This window comes from Trichosurus vulpecula, chromosome 1 (genome assembly GCF_011100635.1).
Source record: "Trichosurus vulpecula isolate mTriVul1 chromosome 1, mTriVul1.pri, whole genome shotgun sequence".
In the NCBI taxonomy this organism is placed as follows: domain Eukaryota; kingdom Metazoa; phylum Chordata; class Mammalia; order Diprotodontia; family Phalangeridae; genus Trichosurus; species Trichosurus vulpecula.
The window spans coordinates 418737567-418758226 of NC_050573.1; the positions used below are offsets into that span (position 1 = coordinate 418737567).

Consider the following 20660-nt stretch of genomic DNA (forward strand, 5'->3'; position numbering starts at 1 on the left):
TATGTTCCCACAACCTGTTTTGGTTCTTAATAACGACATCCCTGGGAATGGCAGCGGGGATTCACGTGAAGGGTAGGGACAGGGCATTCCCAAAAGTGAAGTTTTGGAGACGGGCGCAGCGCAAGGCATTGCGATCCCGGTTCAGGCAGTGCCCCCTGGTGTCAGAGGGCGATTTGACCAGTGCAATCGGGAGGCCCTCTCCCTGAGCTCAGCTGGGCACCCAGCGGAATTTGTAGCCCCCGCTGGCGGTCCGTATGGTAAAGGCGTTGCCCTGGGGGAACGCCAGAGTACGGATGGTGCAGTGGTCCCGAATCGGGGTGCTGAAGGAGCCGCTGTCCTCCAGCTCGCTATGGCTCAGGTTCAGGCATCCCTGGCTGCAGTCGGCCCGCAACCCGCGGAAGGCCCCGTGCAGGGGCGCCGGCGGCGGACAGGCAGTGCCCGGGGTCCCCGGCTGGAGCCTGGGCCGCTTGGTGTCCCGGCTCTGCAGAGCCGCATCGCACTGCTCCGAGATCTCCTGCAGGATCGCGTCCACTTCAGCGCCATCCTGGCCGCTGGCAGTGAGCAGCTCTTCCAGGCTCCTTTTGGCAGAGGCTTTGAGGAGGAAGGGTTCCGGAGCAGCCCTGCAGTCCTGGGCCTGGGTGATCATCAGCTTCTGTGATTGTAGAGAAAAGGGAATGGTGCACTGAAGGGAGTTCAGTCTAGTCTGGCCAATTGGCTTCAAGGGAAGCTTAGTTAATGCGAACTGTGTACGCACAAACGGGGACTGAGCCCAGAATGAGCGGTCTTGAGGAGGGCAGCGGGGACTACCGACTTTCCCCCCAACTATCCTTTCCAAGGAATGGAAAATGGGCATCTGCAGAGAAGCTACTGCTAGGCAACCAGGGGCAATATGAGGCTCAAATGAGATCGTGGATGTAAAGTGTTTTGTAAAGCTTAAAGCGCCACGTAAGTGCCAGTTATTGTTATTATTATTATCGGCCTCCAGTCACCAGGCCTCCAGTTTGGTGATGACTTCATTCCCAAAGCCTTCTATTGCACTCTTGAAATGTTTAACAAAGGGGCGAGGTATATACACTGACAATTTTAAGTTTAATCTACATTATTAACGCCTTCTTAAGTCTAGACAATCAAAAAGACAATAAATTAAGCCCTGATTTTGTATAGCTTGCTGATTCCTGTGGTATAAATGCTCACTTTGACATTTTAACAATCTCTTGAAAGCCGGTTAGAGCTGGCACCAGCACATCCTTTGGAGAACGTGTACTTCACTGTACCGCGTACCTCTTACCGGGCAGCTCACCTACATGGTCACTGCTCTTGATCACTTTTCTTAAAGCCCAGCCCTTGCCACACTTACATCAAGGACAGAAGCCAGGTGTCGAGTCCGGCTGGCCAGCTCCTTCAGCTGAATATTCCTTTCTTTCAAGGACGCAATCTCCTCCTGCTTCTGGGTCAGTGTCACGTGCAACTGCCAGGAAGGGGGGGGGAAGCACAAAGAGGATTGCATGATGGTCACAGGCACACCATACACCCCTGAGTGGAGACAGGGAAGCCTATGGAAGAAGAGACTGGGAATTGGATTCAGAGGATTCTGTTGGCCCACTTGCTTCACCCCCCCCCCCGTTTTCTCATGTTCATAGTACGGGATACTTTAACATCCAGTTTTAACATCCCATGGATGAGTTAGACTTTGTATGCATGTTCTGTTGCATCTCTAACACAATATTGCATCTCAAATTGTAAATATAAATGCAGAGGAAAAAGCTAGGCTAATTTCAGACTGAGAAAGACATGTGTTCAAATCCTACCTGTAATATACAGGATGTCACAAAAGTCTTAGTGCAATTTAAAGCTTTAATGATTTAAACAATTAAAACTGCACCAAGACTTTTGAGACACCCAGAATCCTGGCTGTGTGACCATGGGCAAATCACTCAACCTCTGAGAGCTTCAGCCAATTCTTTAAGACTGTAAGTCACAGGTGTGCTGCTGATTTATAAAGGTGGAAGGAGTTTACACACAGGAAGTTTCCCATACCAGTGAAATCACCAGTGTGGACCAAAATAAGAAAAAAAAAAACATGCCAATGCATGGTCAAGGCCAGGATAAGTCTGCACCGTCTCCAACAATTTAACAGGATTTGGATTTCATAGCTAGATGGAACTTGGAGGAATTGAGGACAGAAACCATTCAAACTATTAAGGCACTTGAGGGTGTGGGTAAAGCAGCTTTAAATAGCACCAACTGTCTTCCAGAGTCCTGAAAAGGATTTGAGGAGGATGCCACTACCTCTGTATTGGTTACCCCTATTCCCATGTCCCAAGATTCCCACCCCCAAGCTCTGGTTCTCCCTACTTGATTATTTTCTACCAGGGCATCTCCCAGGGCTTTCTGGTTCTGGTCGGCCACTTCCTTCCAGTACTGCTCCAGATGAGGAACACCCTGAATGCTCATGGGAGGCACAGGGTGCTCCGGCTGGGGAGAAATGCAAGAACCGAAGGGAGAGACATCACAAGAAGGAAAGGAAAAGTCTTCAGGACCCATGGGAGATGACATCAAAGATGATGGGTCTGTGGAGCAGCAGAAGATAGCATTAGATGTCACTGACCATGGCAATGCAAAAGTTACTATAGATTTTTGGTTAAAATCTTCGAAAAGGTATCAAAGAACCTTTCACCCCTTCCCAAACCTCACCCAGTCTATCCCTCATGGAAACTGGCAAACTGATTAGGGAATCATTCCTTGCTCCGGTGGCCATCGCTGGAGATTCTGTGACTTTTTCCCTCTCCAAGATGGATAGGGGGGCAGCTAGGTGGCGCAGTGAGTAGAGCAGTGGCCCTGGAATCAGGAGGACCTGAGTTCAAATTCGACCTCAGACACTTGACACACGCAAGTCACTTAATCCCGACTGCCCTGCCCTCCTGGATAGGAGGGAAACAATCTCCATCTGATACTGAGGCATTTAATAACAATAACTTATATTTAGATGGCGTTTTAAGGTTTACATAGGCTTCACTCCTTATCTCTTTTGGCCCTCTAGCCTCCTTGTGAAGTTTAAGCAGGGCAGGCATTATTGAAGATGAAGAAATCGAAGCTCAAAAATCTTGCCCGAGGTCATAAGGCTGAGACTATATAAAGTGACCCTAATGTACATTTCTTTCTCCTTTTCAGACCTGCTTCTCACTCTTATCGCACCTCCCTCGGTGAGTTGCACAACAGTGCCTAAGTGCTGAGCCCTTTCGAAACAGCAGGTGCGAAAGTCGCAATAATTTTCTCCTCGTTTTGGAAGTGGTGAAGGGGGTGGCAGGATTAACCAGGTTACAAAAATAGCTATTTTTCTTGTTAGCTGTCCCTTCATATTCGGGGCTACCAGCTAGTGTTTCAAAGTTTTCTCCTCTTGCCAGAAACAGACATGAAATTACCCAACTGAGGAAATAAGCAATACATGGGCTGTGCCACCGAGTGGATGGTGGACATGGAGGGATGAGATCCCAGTTGTCGGAGCGCTGCTTAGACCATTGCGGGAAAAAAAAAAAAAAAACCACTTGCCTGATATGAGATTATCCACTGCATCCCTGAAATCCTGCAGATCAAATTCTGGTTCTGGACAGTGGTTCTAAAACAAAGCAGAAAGGTAGCACTGCGCTTAACTGGATCATTCTAATCACATTAGTTGCTCTTTGGCCGGTCCAAATTATGTATATCTGCTTCCTCCTGTGCCCTGTGGCTAGTTCGTGGACACACACACACACACACACACACACACACACACACACGCTCATATTCACACAGTCATTCATACCTGAAAATCCAAGCCCCATCCTGAACATTGCAAATAGCAGGCTTGCATTGCCACGAGTGCGGAGTATAAAAGGGATGCAGGGGCAAAAGTTCTTATTCCGAAGGTTTAAGCTGGATATTAGTCACGAAGGCACAGCTACAAGACTTCCTACCACACAGGTCCCAGAGGTTGGGGTCCGAGCAGGTGTGTGACTGTTTCCTGGCTGGACCCCTCTGGGTGGCACGCGCTGCGCCAGAACCTCTGGAGAACCTCTGAGCCTATGCTGCCGCCTTATTGGCCAGCCACACGAGCCAACCACAGTGCTCGGTTGGGGCGCCGTGCATTTCTCGTGGGCCAGTGAAACATTAACTAGAGCTTGACTGCCCGCAGACGTGCCCGCGGTAGCTGGAGCAGGGCAAACACGCGCAGCACCCGGAGCTCCTCGTGACCTCCTGGACCCTTGGCAGGGACGGTCCGCCAAATCACGCATCAGTCCCGGGTCAACCTGAGGTTCGGGTGAAGACGTGAAAGCCGCGTTCTGCTCTCTTTGTTCCAAGCAAAGTGGTTACCGCAGAGAAATAACAAAGCCCAGGAAAAGTGGCTCTCGCTCGGACTATTTGCTGAGATTAAGCGGTGATTTTACAGCGAAGGGGAACAAACACTCTTTTGTGGGGTGCAGGCGGTCTAGTCTGTTCTAATTGATGCACTGCACTCTGCTCAATTCGCAGATTCCGGGAGAAGCTAGTGCTGTACAGTCAGTCAGTGTGGTTAACTGAAAAGAATTCCAAATTTTTACTTCAGAAGCCTTGGCTTTGAGACTGTGACACTAACTGACAGAGACCTGAAGCCAATTATTTGCCCTCTCTTGGCTTCTGTTCCCTCAAATGAAGAACAGAGGAGGCTAAATTACATAAGGGATTGTTAAACTGGTCTGTTAATTAAAAAAAAAAACAATTTTTGGATAGCTACTTAAAGATAATTGGTTTAAAATACAAAGGAGTCTACGTGTTTTATTTTGCGTATTTAAGATTATTCTTGCAAAAGGGTCTATAACACACAAAAAAGGTTAAGAACGCCCCCTGGACTAGAGGATTTCTAAGATCCCTTCCAGCCCCAAGTCTGTGAGTCTATGATATGGAGAATCGAGGAAATGCAGTAGGAAAAACACTGGTTTGGGAGCTAAAGAAGCTGATCTCGAGTCCAAACTCCACCCCTTACCAGCCTGTGACAAGGACAATTATTTTCTCTAACTTTCAGCGTCCTCATGTGTAAGCTATATTTACACTCTAAGCCTCATAGGGTATAGAACTGTAAGTTGTTATTTTTATAAATATAGGCTACTTCCTAGCAGCCTGAAAATATTAACATGCCTCTCCAAATTCCTCGCTTTTCAGGAAAGAGCCAAAGCATATCAGTCACTAGAAAAGAGAATTCACTGATTCTTGAAAAGTCAACTGAATATATATACATATACATATACATATACATATACATATACATATACATATACATATACGTATACGTATACGTGTGTGTGTGTGTGTAGGAAGGGCAGAAGGAAAGGTAGTGGGGGTGCATTGCAATGTGGAATACTCATCTGTTTTTGTTTTTGATTTTTACAGAAAGACTGCAGTTAGAGACAGAGCCTTCCTTTCCAGGAGGTAGAGGGAACATCCATCAGGGGTGTGATATGTGTATCCAAAGATCTGGCTCCAACCTGTATCACCATCACCCACCCCAGTTGAAATGCAGAAAATTCCACCATTAACCATGTACTGTGCGTTTTCCTGCATGTCTTCTTTGAAAATGCAAAAAAATGCTCACTTTTCTCAAAATGGACTAGAAAGTCTGTGCAGCCGTAAGTGAGAGTACTTTGCACCTGGGAGAAGGAAACAGCTAAAAGTGTGTATTGTGCAGGCATGTGTGTAGAAGGGTAGGACTGGGGAAAGATGTGGACAACAAACCCAAAGTTGGTCCACTTTTGTATTTTGCTTAGAGTCAGTCCTTCTTTAAAGGGGCAGGCTTCTAACTGTTTCAGAATCCCAAGATAGAGATATGACAAGGTGTTCGTGTGATCCTTGTCAATTGAACCACCACCACCACCACCACCATGGGTTACCAGTGGCCACAGACTTTGAGCCTTTACATATTTGCCACAGACACTTAGGTACTAATAATTTTCAAGCTTGTTTTTAAAAAGTGCATTTATTAAAAATAATAGTTTAAAGTATTTTTCCCTTCACTCTTCCCCTACCTGTTATGTCAGGTGACTGTCTACCTTGCCCACCACTAAGTCTCAGCCTTTCACCAGGCTCTTCCCCTTTGTAAAAGCAGCTAGATGACATAATACATAAATCGATGGACATAGAATCCAGAAGACCTGAGTTCAAATCCTGCCTCAAACACTTACAAGCTCTGTGACCCTGGGCAAGTCATTTACCTTCTCTGAGCCTCAGTTTCTTTTCTAAAGTTTCATCTGTAAAATGAGGGTGTTGGACTTGATGGCCCTTAAGCCATGACTCCTATGTGGTCCTATCATTCCCTCCTCTGAAACACAGAGAAAGGTGGCCAGCCTCAGCATACTGGGTAGCCACCAATGCTTCAATTTAATCACAGTGTTCTTTTTACAGAACTATAAAATGCTCTGGATCTGGAAGGGACCTTAGAAGTATTTTGATTCATTTTATAGGGGAGGAAACTGAAGACCTAGCACGTAGTAGGTACTTAATAAACGTTTGTTGTTCACGAATGAATTAGTGGTAGACGTAGGCCCTGACCAGACCTTTTTTCACAATGCCATCCTGCTTCATCCTACCTGACTTTGGGGTCCAAAGGAAGTTAGGGTCCGGTTCTAAGTAGTTTAGTTACCCTAGTAGTTCAACATTGAGGAAGTGGCCTGCTGTGAGCTAACTGGTTGGGGCACAAAAACAGTAAGTACAGAGATAGGGTTCCAATCCAGGTCTCCTGATGCCAAGTCCAGTGGTTTTTTTTCTAGTGATGACTTTTCCTTCCCTTTAAGTAAAAATATGGCATTTCTCCTCTAAAGAAAAAATAGTACACTCCATGATAACGACAAATTAAAATTCTGTATACCCTCAGCACACGTTTCCAAAATAGCCTATCTTAATTGTCAAATGAATGGATGGGAGGAGCTTTCCTTCTGGGATTCCCCTTTAATTAAAGAGTCACTTGAACAATATTTACCTGTGCATTTAGGGGAACTGTATATCCTTTGGTGGGACTCTCATCCAGGCCTTGCAGCGCAACCATACCTATGCATACTCTCTACCCAAGAAAAGTTACTGGTAGCACCTCTACAGAACATTTACCATCTCTTCAGTTGTAAAGCTGTCTTTTGAAACTGGTTTCATAGAATCCAGAAAGCTGGACTCACTATAGAGTCCTGGTCCACTATTGCCTCTCTTCTCTCTGGAAATCTAAAGCAGCTTGCATTAGGGGATTACTGAACTTGCCACCCAGAGCTATTTCTATTTTCTTTAGGTGAGCTAAAGACATTAGACCTCTTTCCTTCAAGGAGATGGGCTGCTAGTTCAGATGGAAGGTAGTGAGCTCTACATTCTTACTGAAAGGTTCTTGCTAGTCTCCATGGAGCCAGCTAGGGAATCTGGAATTTGAATTGTCTCTGTGAAACCTATTTGTCAAAGATTCCAGGTTCCTAAGGGCAAATCCTTCCATCCACCATCACATCCTAGGTTGGAGCTTCAGAAACATAGACTATTGCCCTAGGTCACAAAGCTGGGACTTATAAAATAACCCTAAATGCACACTTTCTTTCTCCCCCTCAGATCCACTTCTCATCCTTATCCCACCTCCCTAGATGAGGTGTATCCCCATACCAAGTGAAAGTTAACCTACAGGAAAGGGATTAGATTCAGCATGGATGGGGAGAGAGAAAGATCACATTTAGGAAGCACATTTCCCCTTCCTCTACTTCCAAATCCACATCCAAAGAATGTTTACACACTTCCTGCTCCCACCAGTAGCCTAAAAGATAGGTGACGAAATTTTGGAAATCGCCTCTTTCCTCTCTGGAACCTCGGACTGATGTTGCTCACAACAGTCCCAGGGAAAGCTGAGGTCCTAACACACTAGAAGAAGCCAAAGGAGAGGGAGACAGAAAAGCAGATGGGAAGGGTTTTTTAATTAATTTGCCATTGCGGTTAGTTTCTATCCTTTGCCCAGCCAAAATCCGGCACTTTCTGAGAACCAGAAGTCAGCCCCAGGTAGGTGCCCCTCCAGCCTCAGTTTATTTACTACGAGTAAGAACCCTTTGCGACCTCAGCTCTTTGCACTGTGCCGAGCACAGAGCGGACGCTTAATAAATGAGTCTTCGAATGTAGTCGACTTAGGGCAGCCAGGGTAAAAGTTCCTAGAGTATCACAGTTTAGGGATGCGGAGGTGGGGCGGGGTAAAAGGATGGATGCAGAGGGACTGTGAGGATTAGAGGAGGAGCTACCTGTGACGCCGCAGCCTCACAGCCGGAGGAACTCTCTTCTTGGAGGAGTGAGGAGCAATCCGCGAAATCCTGCCAGTCAATCGTAGTGAGGGCTGGAAGAGGAAGAGAAGGGAGGCATGGGGACAGATCCCCAGGCTCTTGTCTCCTCTAGATGGGCATTCTCCATCTCATCCCCCATCCCTCCTTTTCCTGCTTCCCGAGGTTTAAAGGGGCAGAGACTCTAGCGTTAGAGAAGAGACGGAGCTGGAAGCATGTGTGGGATTGGGGGCTAAAGGCTAGGACATAGTCAGCATTCCAAGTCACATCCACAGGGTGGGTGGGATATTCCGGACCTGGGGTGTCTTGCTCACCTGGCAAACCTGCCAGTTCCGCCTCCGGGGGGTCGGTGTAAACAGAGATGGGGCTGCTGCTCTCAAAGAGCTTCCGCGGGGGCACGAACTGATGAATTGGGAAAGAAACAGTGACGCCGGAAACCCTCTTGGAGTCTAGTGGCAGACACTCCCCAGCCCATGTTCACCCCGACCCCCGACACCTGCACATACCCCCAGAGCCCTGCGTATGCTCCCAGATGCCCCCTCCAGCCCCCTCTCCGCACCTTCTTCTCCAATTTCTCTGGTTTCCTGAGCTGCCGGCTAGACGGATCCAGCATCCTATTGGGACAGATACTGTCGAAGGCTCTCCGCCCCCCTGCGCCCCCGACGGAGCCGCAGTTCTGCATCCCGCTGATTGGGTTCGGCTCCAGCTGCAGGGTATTTGTCCTTTTCCTGCACACTGGCCAAGTTGGGTGGGCGCCCTGGCAGTCAGGTCTGCGGGCATCAACCTTAGGGCTGCAACTGGAGGCTCAGGGAATGGGTGCGTGGCGGGAAAAGTGGGTCCTGAGAAGAGCAAGACAGGAAAGAGACTAGAAGGGGGCTACAGCAGAGATAAGAAGGGGAGGGAGGGAGGATCTGCGAGGACTCTGAGTTGGGAGGGGCGGGTCTGGGCCTGGGCGCCAGAGGTGGCGCCTTCATCTCGGACAATCTGCGCTCTGGAGGAGGCGTGAAAATTCAACCTGGCAACAGGGCTTCCCCCGGGAACCTGGGCAGCCGAAGCCCGGGCCCGCTAGCGCCCTTTCGGCAGACGTTGGCGCCGCCCGCCTGGCCATGCGACTACAGCCTGGCAGGAGGAGGGAAGGAAGAGGAGAGAGAGAAGGAGGAGGAGAGGGGAGGGAGAGGAGGAGAAAAGCAAAGAGAGTGTGACAGACTGGATCTCCAAGCCCTAAGCATTTAGTTGCCTCTGTTCACCCTTGCCACAGACGTTAGAGGGCCAAACCCAAACTGCTTGACAAAAAAAGAGCTCGGTGAAAATCGGTTCTCTCTTCCACCCTGAGTCAACTCCCAAAACGAGCCTCGACGGGCAAAGTGCTGAATAAACGCAGAATTACAAAAATAAAAGCACCAAGCGCTATGGCAAGCAAGGCTCCTTGTCTGGGGAGAGAGATAAGGAGACAGACGGGTAGACAGACGCAAAAACATACACTCCAACTTTCTTCTCAGGATTAATTCAATTCGACTGGGGGAAAACTCCTTAGCATCAATAGGGTTCTTTCGAAGAGGACTCCCAAATCCAGACACTCAAGGGAAAGGTCCTCTAAATTACTAAAGCCCCAGCCCCAGGGCTCATTGGATAGTAGGGTCAAATCAGTCCTGACTCCCCGCTCCTCCTGGCTCATCGCTCCTCCCATCACTGGATGGGCAGGTCACTCCTGGCTTTCCTTCCTCAGTTTCTCAATTTGGGCAAGAGGCAGGTGAAGATGGAGAGAAGAACTTGGGCTGAGCCTGGGGTGCGCTAACCCTAGAAATAATGCATGGCTAATGCTGTTGAAAAATTTGCAATTACTCAAAACCTCATTTTAGCCTGCTGCATCACACCGGAGCTGATTCTGTTATTTAAAGTAGTAATTTTATAATTTTGCGTTTATTTTTTGCTTCTGCCCACCCATCTGAAAGTATGCGAACAGTGAATTGGTCAAAATGTAGGCAACAAGAAAGATGAGGGGTCGGGATGGAAGAAACAAAGAACCTGAATGGATAAACAGCCTGCACAAGGACAAAGAATGCGTTAGATAAAATTTCACTATCATTACTGGTGCAGAGTGGTTGCAAGCAGTTCCTTTGGTTGCATGGTTGTTCCCAGGTACTGTTTGGAAAGCATATGCTCCCATTCTTTACTCTTGATGGGTTGTTTTAGGGGAGAGAGGAGGCAGCCTGGAGAGTCCTTTGCTAGAGTGAACACCCTAAGAGAGGTCCTTGAAGGGGTGAGGGACTACCTATAACACTTTCAGCGAGTCACTCTCTTTGGAAGTCAAGTTCTCCACCAGTATGAGTGGGCTGGACTAGAGGACCCCTTTTGAGGAGGGGTAGGAAAGGACTAAACCCCCACTAGATCATATGATTACAGATTTAGAGCTGGAAGGGAATTTGGAAGCCACAGAGGCTAACCCCCTCATTTTATAGAAAGAGTGAATGTTAAATGATCTGTCCATGATCACACACCTGGTATCAAAGATGGGATTGACTTTTATGACACCTTTCCCAGAAAAGCTCCTGGTTTCTGAGAAGAATCATAGGACCAAAGATTTAAAGCTGGAAGAGCTCTTAAAAGCCATCAAGTTCAACCACCTCCCATTTTACAAATGAGGAAAGTGAGAAACAAAGAGAAACCAAGTTTTTCCATATCTACACTTTAACTTCAGAGAGAGTGAGTGAGGACAGACTTTGAGTGCAATGGTTTTCTTTATGAGTGTGCAACAGAATTACCACATGGAGCACATTTGGAATGGAAAATTTTTTGAAAATTGTCAGGATTAAGGGCTAAGAGAGTTAAAAAAGAGGACTAAGAGCAGCCCACTACCAGAAATTATTGTGTTTCTTCTCTTCCTATACGTAAAATGGCCTAATACAACTTGGAATGCAAACTTCTCGCTGTGTCCTGACTCTCTTGTAAAAGAGATCAAGCATGTATTTGCAAATCTTAAAATGCTATGTTAAGTTGTTGCATCTTATGTCTATTGCTTAGTGGGCTCTCAATAAATATTTTGTCGTATACCTACTGCAGAAGAGTACATTTTTATTTATAATTTGTTTATGTTATCAAAAGATACAGATATGGAGTGGTAGCACTGAGCTTGTTGTGGGGAAGACCTGAGTTTAAATCCTGCCTGTTGGCACTTACTCCCTTTTGGACTTAACCTCAGCATTAAGGCTACTAACTAGGACTTTTCTTTTAAGAATGTCATACACTTCCTGGTCCAGCTTATGCATTCACAGGTCCTTTCCTATCATCATCATCATTTGTATAATGCCTAGTATATACCAAGCACTGTGCTAAGTGCTTTACAAATATTATTTCATTTGATTTTCACAACAAACGTGGGAAGTAGGAGCTATTGTTGTGTGTATGTGTGTGTGTATTGTGAGTGCATATAGAATTTATTGCCTTCATTCTTATTCATTGGACAAATTCATAATTTGTAGCATACCATAAAAGTTTTATTTTCCTTATGATGTCAGTTCTAAGAACAATTCAACCTCTTTTTTTGCACATAGTTGTTTCCATGTATAAAGAAAGTAGTGTGTAAATCTTAAAGCTCTGAAGAATGTAGATGAAAAGTTTGATTTTCCAAACTTCATTAGAAATATTTGTTATTATTCTACAAACAAATATTTAAGTTCCAAAATCCATAAATGTCTAGGCAGGAGGAAAAAGAACCTTGGCATTCAGGGTCAGAGGAAAGCAGCTCAAACACGTGGAAGATGTTTGCTGGGGGGCGGGGAGGGGCTGTAAGAGTAGATACCCTTCTGTATGGTCTAGTTTCTCAAGGCTTTTCCTGTGGGGCATCCCTCTTCAAAGCAGGGCAATGAAACAACAGGGTTTCCATTTACTTCCACACCTATTCTTTGCATATCTTCTCAGAAGTGGCCTGGGCCTTGTCCATCCACCAGTGGGATCTGTTACAATGGAAAGAGTAATGGATTTGGAGTCAAAGGAACTGGGATTGAATCCTAACTTCACTTATATTACCTATGTGAACTGCTCTGGGCCTCAGTTTCCCCCTACTTAAAATAAGAGGGTTAAACTAGACTAGTGTTGGACTCTAAGGCCCCTTTCAAGCTAAATCTTTGCTACCATTTTTAGCAGGGATCAGCCAGAGAATTCCAGCTTCACTACTATCAGGGTAGCCTCGGGATCGTGGCACTTACTGGGCTCCCCAGAATTTTCTCTCCATTAACTACACCCATCCAGATACCCCCTGACTCTTCATCCCTTAGGCTTCTCCCCTGGATCCCAGGACTTCGTTCTTTCATCCTCAAGGGCCCCAGTGTCTCTGACTCTTTACCCAGGTTCTAAGAAGGGGCAGATCAGACATGAACGAGTGATTTTTGAATCCTATCAGACCAGAGCTGTCCTTCCGCCCTCACACCTGCTTGTCTCCTCTCCTTCCCTTGTGTGTTTCTGGGAAAGAGAAGGTGATGGGGAGGAGTGGGGTTCAAAGGAGAGTTTGCAGATGGCCCCCACCCCGCCCCCACCCCCGAACCCGTTCTAGTGTAGGGAAAAAGGTACAAAAGGCAGATATTTGTTTTCAAAGATTGTTCCAATCTCAGGGAGACTTTAGAACAAACAAAAACCTGGACATAAAACCCCAGGTAGGCATTTTTAAAGAGTGGGGCTGCTTTGAGGGGGAAAGTTTTTTGTTTTTTGTTTTTTTAGTGTAGTGAGGATAGTGGCTAGGCAGTTCCCCTACGCCTAGCCTAGGAGCAAGAGAGATTTGACAGTCCCTCCCTCCTCATCCTCACGGCCAATACATTTTCTAGTAACTGCCTGTTTATCTAGCTTGTGTTTGGGGCCTTTCCTCTTGGCTTTGGTCTTTCCTATCTGGACCCTCCAGCCGCTTTCTCCAGGGGTGGGCACCCTTCTCTTCCCGGTCTCCTTTAACTGTTGTCTTCCCTTATTTGAATGTAAACTCCTTGAGGAAAGGGACTTCCTCTCACCTGTATTAGTATCCCTAACTAGCTTCTATAAGCTCTACATGTGTCTACAAACAGTCCCTTCACAGGCCAGGTCGCTCGCCTCCAAGTTTCCTACAGTGAAAACTGTTCTCTGGGAGGAACAAGACTGGTGGGCCTAAACGGTTCCCACCCCGCCCCTCCCAAATGATTCATTTTGTTCAGATCCCTTCCCCCTTGGCCCCACCCCCACCCCTATCCCCCAGCCACTGCGGACGCAAATCCCCGGGAAATATTACGCAGACAAACCTCAGCCTCGAACAATCGGTTCGCCAGGGATTCGACATTTATTGGGTTGGGGCACTATTTGTTTTCCTAGTGACTCTTAATTGTCCACTGGGTTGAATAAATAAACAGGGTGATACGACTGTCTTACATCAGTATGCCAGTGCAAGTGAACCTGTGCAGGATGGCAAGGGTCTATTGTTGGTGTGCTAGACTGGTCCTGCTTCATTAGTTACCCAAACACGAGGCACCAAGAACCAAATCCCCTGGAACCCCGAATTCGGAGTCTCCTACCACCCTTAAGCCAATACTGCTCTTTTCTGAGGTATAAAGAGAAAGAAAATTCAGTCATACTGTTGATGCATTACGTCTAGCACTCGCTACCGCTCGCTTTATCGGAGGAGGGGGAAGAGCCGGACACCGCAGGTGGACTCTCTAGCTTTAACTCAGTCCCGAAAAATTTGCATTTTTCCGAGAGGGACGGGGGCAAGATACGGGGTAAAGCGTCTGTATTCAAAGACGCCAGTAGCTGCAGCTTCCCCAGGCAGTTCTGCAGCTCCGCTTCCGGATAATTGCTTACGTGCAGGTCCAGAGGTTTTCCATGTTTGAGTATGCGGTCTGCTAGCCCCAGACAGCAGATGGCCAGGAGGGAAGGGGTGTACCTGGTGAAGGCGTAATCGGCCAGGCTTAGCTGCGCCACCCCCTTGGCCAAGGCATGGGCATCGGCAGCATCACTGGGGTCTGCCTCCCGGGAAGCCACCCGAAAATGGGTGAAATGCTCCAGAAAGAAGGCGACGGTGGGCGCCTCGAGGCTGAACTGTAGCTTGCACAGCACGATACACTCCAGGTTGCAGAGCTGCTGGCGGGTGAAGGCGCCGCCGCACAGAGACAGGAGCTGCTTCACCCGAGGCGGGTGCACCTCTACCTGCATAAAACACGAACACCACACTGCGTGAGGAGGGGCAGGGGTGGGAAGGGGGGCACTCTGACTTCAAGGATCTCTAGTTCTTCAGGGGAGAGAGGTGTATTGCAGCCCTTATATTGCAAGCCCCCCTTGTTCAGGAGCAGTGGTGAAAAAAACGTATCCCACACCTCTTCTCTCCCTATGGCCAATCAAGTAATGAACCTCTCAGACTTGGTTAAGTTTGTTAAGTTTGGTATGACTGTGACAATCATACCAAAGCCTTCCTAGCCTGGTGTTGTTATTCAGTCGTTGCAGACTCTTCATTTGGGGTTTTCTTGGCATAGATACTGCAGTAGTTTGTCTTCTCCCACTCTTTTTACAGAGGAGGAAACTGAGGCAAACAAGGTTAAGTGACTTGTCCAAGGTCACAGAGCTAGGAAAGTGTCTGAGGTCGAATTTGAACTCAGGTCCATCCTGACTCTAGGCATCGGCACTCTATCCACTGCACAGCCTAGCTTGGTAGGGCCTTAGATGAAGAACTGTAAGGGATCGAACAGGTCACCTAATCTTATCAGTCAATCCATCAGCACTTGTTAAATTCCAGCCGACTTGTCGGCTTTGTGTTGAGGAAACGAATTACAAAAGTGAGAAAGTCCCTGCACTCGAGGAGTTTAAGTTCTATTAAAATCTAACTAGATTCTAATTAGTCTAAACTCCTCATCTAATCTGATCTGCAGAGCAGGAAGCTAAGAACTGCAAGGTAAAGCCACCATCTGGAGGTACCCCAGCGTGATTGTGGACCTGCCAGACAAAGTTCAGCACCAGCACTTTAGTGCAGTACAAATCCCAGGAGCAGGACTTGGGAGGGAAATATGGGAAGAGAAAGTGTCATAATATCTCCACATTTTGTCCTCGAAGTGGTGGACATTGCATAGGGCTCGGAGTCAGAAGACCACAGTTTGAGTACTGCCTCCTCATCCCTCACTAGCTCTCTGTGCTTGTGTGTGTGTGTGCGCGCACGTGTATGTATGTGTGACTTTGAACAAGTCACTTGGCTTTTATCTTAGCCTCATCTCTAAAATGACCTCACAAGACTGTTGTGAGGAATATACCATAAACCTTGAAGTACTGTGTTAACTCGAGTTATTACTACGGAAGTTGTGGTCTTCTCTCACTTAAAGCATTGTTTCTCCAACTGGACAGTCTTGTCCTTATAACTAGGTTGGACGACGCTCTCACTGCGACAGACAAAAGGCTGGGTGGGGTGGGGGGAGTGGGGGGTATGGACCTAATGCTTTCCTTTTATTGGGAAGAGAGGGTAGAAAAGTTGCCTGACTGAGGAATAAGAGCCTGCAAGATAGGGGGAAAACTTAAAAAAAACAAACACACCCCATCGTTTTAAAGCAGATGCTTAGTCTTGAACGGGGCCAGGATTCAGAGAAGTGATTCCCAATCTAATGGACATTGGGACATCAGAAATTCTGGCTTGGACAGAGGTGGGCTAGCAGAGATCCAGAGCCTTCTCCAAGAGCTCAGCGGGGTATGTACCTGCTTGCAAGCGATGAGCAGTGAGGTGACCCCCAGCAGCTGGAAGCAGTCGGCAGCCACCGGGGTGGTGGTGAGGAAGCGGTCCAGGATGTTCACCGCCAGGCACAGAGACTCGAAGGTGAAGCCGAATTGCCGGTGGACAGGGATCAACCAGCTGAGCAGTTTACAACGGGATTCTGCCGTCACCTGTTAGGAAGCAGACCACAGAAATGGCTCAAAGAGCCGGGGTATCAGTTTATGGGAGAGGGTGGGAGCTGCCTTCTCCTTCTGCAGGAAGGGACTAGGAAAAATCCAGTGAGTTTCCAGAGTCGAGTTTCCAGGGTCGAATAACACCGGCTAAATCACAATTCGCTTCCCAGAGACAGAGGGATGGGGAAGAAAGAAATGAAGAAAAGAGACGGATGGGGAACAGAGATGTAGAACCTCCTCACTCCTCATCTGTCTCCTCTGCTTGGGCAGTACCTTCATAGCTGGAAGCGCAGACGAGAGGGGGACCTGGGTAGGGAGTTCTTGAAGAAATGAGACGTGAATGGGCTAACGGGGGTCGGCGAGGAAGGTAGCTGCGGAATCGATGTGAAGAGTTGAGATTAAAAGAGGAGCAGAGACTACCCAGGAGAGGAGAGGAGGAGAGGAGATGGGAGCTCGGAGGATCAGAGAGGAGAGAGGAAAACACACTAATAGGGAGAGAAAAGAGAGAGAGAAAGAGCACCGTGGAGGCGCTGGGGACGAACGGAGGACGCCTCACTTGGGGCTGCTGCGCCAGGGGCTCGCGCGGATGGAATTGGCTCTCCAACCCTTTGCGGAAGGCGTAGCAGCTCTGCCCGTAGTCTCGGAAGATCTGCAGGTCCAGCGGGCTGCTCACAAGTCCCGTGTAGGCCGGCTGGCTGTAGCGCGGATCCCGGCGGGCCGGGCTGTGGGCGTCATTCGAGCCGGAGCCGGAGCCGGAGCCGCAGCTGGAGCTGGAACTAGAGGAGGGAGATTCGAACAGATCGCACACGCCCGAGTCTCCCGAAAACCGACGCGGGAGCCGATGCGGGAGCGGGTGGAGCTGCAGGGGCTGCTGCCTCCGGTATCGTGGACTCTTGCGCTTCTTCACCGGGGCGCGAGGGTTTTCGCTGCTGATTGGGGCCTCACACCGATCTACGGGGCTGTCGGGACTCGAGGGGGTCGGGAGGTTGAGCAATATGGGGAGCATAGTTCCACCAGCCGTGGATCTGCTCTCCCTCGGGAACTCAGCTGGAGCAAGGCTCGCGCGCGCGCGCGCGTGTGCCAAAGACTCTGACTGCAGCCAGCGCAAGACTAAGTACCTTCCCTCCTCCTTCTTTCTGCCCGCCCCCCCCCCACCTCCCTGCCCCTCCTCTCTCAGTGGCTGAGCTCGGAGCGCGGCGCGAGGGCCGCGTTTTCCCGGTTAAAGAACCGCTCCTGGGACTGAGCAGTTGGCAGCAGCGCAAACACCGCCACTGAGCCCCGGGAAGGGAAAGCTGCTCAGGGATGGGGGGAGGGGAGCGCTTCAGGCTGCACCGAGAGCATCCTGGAGTTACCTCAGTAACCAGAGGACCCTGGGGTGCGGGTATCTAACTGGAAGTTCTGGGCCAGAACCTGGCCTGCAAGGAGAGGGCCAAAATCTGGACACCCCCCAGAATTTGGGTGTGGAGTGTAAGAAAGTCCAGGTTGACTTCGGTTGGGCGATGGGACCTGCTCATCCAGAGGAAAAATACCTTTCCCTCTCTTCCTCTTCCTTGGCCAAACAGGGTTTGCACAGGCCAGCATCTTCTGACTTCGCATCTTCTGCATTGGGATTATTATTGAATATTGTAATATCCAACTGGGGCTCCAGTTGGGAGCCGCTTGTTTGATTTTTTCATCCTTTTAGTGACCTTACTAGATATAATTTAATAAAGCTCTTCACAGCGTGGCGCCCTTTTCTCCTATATTCTTATACGTTATTCCCCTCCACGACCTCTACAATCCAGCCATACTGGCCAGTAATTAGTTCCTCAGCCAAGATGCTCCATCTCCTGTCTCTATACCTTTGCATTGATCATTCCCTCCCTCTAATGCCCACCTTCACCCTGTGCTTGCTCTCCTCGTTTTGCTTCTTAGATTTCTGGCTTCCTTCAAGACTCAGCTCCAGAGGAAACACTCCCAGTTCCTTCAGTTGATCTTCATATTACATGGACTCAAAGACCTTCCCCTCCTCAGTTGCCAGGAAGACCCGAGTTCAAGTTGCGGCTCAGAGGCAGACTAACTGGGTGACTTTGGAGCAAGTCACAATCTCTCTGTGCTAGACAACTCTCCTAAGACCATAAATAGCACAGAAGATGCTGAGTCACATTGGTAGAGGGAGTCCTTAGGAGTTCCCACTACCATTGAAATCACAGGCCAAGTCCCTCCCAGCTGTGTCATCTTTAAATTTCATGTGTAAACAACCTCTACTTTTATTCAAATCGTGGATAAAAAAATGTAAAAAACCGCACAAGGCCGAGCACAGATCCCCAAGGCACTCCACTGGAGACCTGCTACATTGACATTGAATGACTACTTTTTGGATTCAACCAGCCAACAGTTAGAAATCCAACTGATTGGACTCCATATCCTTCCATTTTCTCCACATGAATTGTATGAAAGAGTTTATCCAAATCTTTGCTAAAATATAAGTAAACTGTACTCCCTTCAATTATTCAGTCAATTTTTCAAGACCCCATTTGGGCTTTTCTTGGCAAAGATACTGGAGTGGTTTGCCATTTCCTCCTCCAGCTCCTTTCACAGATGAGAAAACTGAGGCAAACAGGGTTAAGTGACTTGCTCAGGGAAACACAGCTAGGAAGCATCCAAGGCCAGATTTGAACTCAGGAAGGTGAGTCTTCCTGACTCTAGTCCCAGTGTGCTATCCACTGTGACATATTGTTGTGAATCCCCTTCATTTACTAGCTTGGTAATCTGGTCAGAAAAGGAAATGAGGCTAATCTGGCATGACCTGTTCTTGACTAAGCCACACTGGCTCTTTGCAATCTCTGGTTCTCTTTCTAGATATTTGTCAACTATGTTTTAATGATCCTTCCCAGGAATGATAGTCAAGCTCATTTGCCTATATTTTTTAGGCTCTGCTTTCTTCCCTTAAAAAAAGATTTTAGGACAAACTAACCTTCTCAGATCTCATGATGCCTCTTTCATGTTTCATTAATCTTTTAAATATCTGAACAATGGCTCAGCAAACTTGTCTGCAGGTCCTTTCACTATCTCAAAATGTAGTTTATCTGGGCCAACTGACTTGAATTCATCAAAGGCTGCAACATACTCTGTTACCATCTCCTTATGGATCTTGAGTATCAATTCCCTGTTAGTCATTTTTGTTCGTTGAATTCAAACCCCTTAAGGGCAGGGACTGTCTTTTGCCTCTTTTTGTATCCCCAGTGTTTAGCAGAGTGCTTGGCACTTAGTAGGCACTTAAAAATGTAGATTGATTGAGTGATTTTTGTCCTTTTCCACTGTAAAGCGCATTCCTATACAGAGAAAACAGAAACAAATAAAAACTGAGCAGCTCTGTCTTCTCTCTGCTTTTAGTTATCAAGTCCAATCTGCGCCAAGCAAAGATTGTATCCCTACTTTGATCCTTCTTTCTCTCCTGATACAGCTTTTTAAAATCCCAGACATCCCTTTTAGTTGTCCTTTGCGTGACAGCCTCAGCTCATTCAGAGCTTTAATAGTAATAGTTAACATTTGTGTATCGCTTACTATGTACTAGATGCTTTATAATTATTTCATTTGAACCTCACAACAAACCCAGGTAGGTGGGTGCTATTATTATCCTCATTTTACAGATAAGGAGACTGAAGTTAAATGACTTGCCCAGGATCACCAAGCTAGCAAAAGTGTCTGAGGCTGGATTTGTACTCAGATCTTCCTGACTCCAGGCCCAGCACTTCATCCACTGCACCACCTAAACTCAACACTCCTGACTCTATTTATACAGAACCATGCTACACTCATTATTCATTCTTTGCTACTGGGACTTTCTTCCACTTTTTAAAATCTAGTATAGTTTCTCCACTTGACAAATGGTCAAAGGATATGAACAAAGAGTTTTCAAAGAAAAAAATTCAAACTATCCATATCCATATTTCAAAAACCCCAAACTTATAAAAATTAGAGAAATGCAGATTGAAGCAAATCTAAGGTTTCTAAGTCATATTGGCAAAGTTGCCCCCCCCCCATGACAAATATTAGCAGGGCTTCTGGAAAAGTTATACTAATACATTGTTGGTGGAGCTGTGAATTTGTCTAGTCATTCTAGAAAACATTTTGCAAATGTGCCCCCAAAAGTTATCACACTGTACATATCTTTTGACATAGTAGTACCAGGTTTATACCCTAAAGAAATCAAAGAAAGAGGGGAAAGGTCCATATGTACAAAAATATTAGTAGGGGCTCTCTTTGTAGTAGCAAAAGTCTAGAGACTAAGAGAGTATCCATCAATTGGGAAATGACTGAACAAACTATGATACATGGATATAATGAAATACTATGGTGCCATAACAAGATGATTTCAGAAAAACATGGGAAGACTTAAATGAACTGATGCAGAGTAAAGTGAACGGAACCAAGAGAACAATTTGTAAAATAACAACATTGAAAAGAAAAATGTTTAAAAAGCCTGAAAAACTTTGACAAAGAAGTGAT

The 20660-nt window shown here is 47.2% G+C and overlaps 2 protein-coding genes across 2 annotated transcripts; both read right to left on the reverse strand.

The window, feature by feature from the left end:
* Positions 1-208: 208 nt before the first annotated feature.
* On the reverse strand, positions 209-8976 carry MCIDAS (multiciliate differentiation and DNA synthesis associated cell cycle protein). Its single transcript, XM_036750034.1, has 7 exons — positions 8854-8976; positions 8609-8696; positions 8259-8350; positions 3550-3616; positions 2356-2570; positions 1358-1468; positions 209-652 (listed from the first exon to the last, which is right to left on the reverse strand). The coding sequence occupies exons 1-7, from the start codon at positions 8974-8976 to the stop codon at positions 209-211; spliced, it is 1140 nt and encodes a 379-aa protein (XP_036605929.1).
* A 4922-nt stretch (positions 8977-13898) lies between these two features.
* On the reverse strand, positions 13899-17175 carry CCNO (cyclin O). Its single transcript, XM_036751859.1, has 3 exons — positions 16726-17175; positions 15981-16166; positions 13899-14453 (listed from the first exon to the last, which is right to left on the reverse strand). Exons 1-3 carry the CDS (start codon positions 17173-17175, stop codon positions 13899-13901), a joined length of 1191 nt encoding a protein of 396 aa, XP_036607754.1.
* Between the last annotated feature and the right edge of the window lie 3485 nt (positions 17176-20660).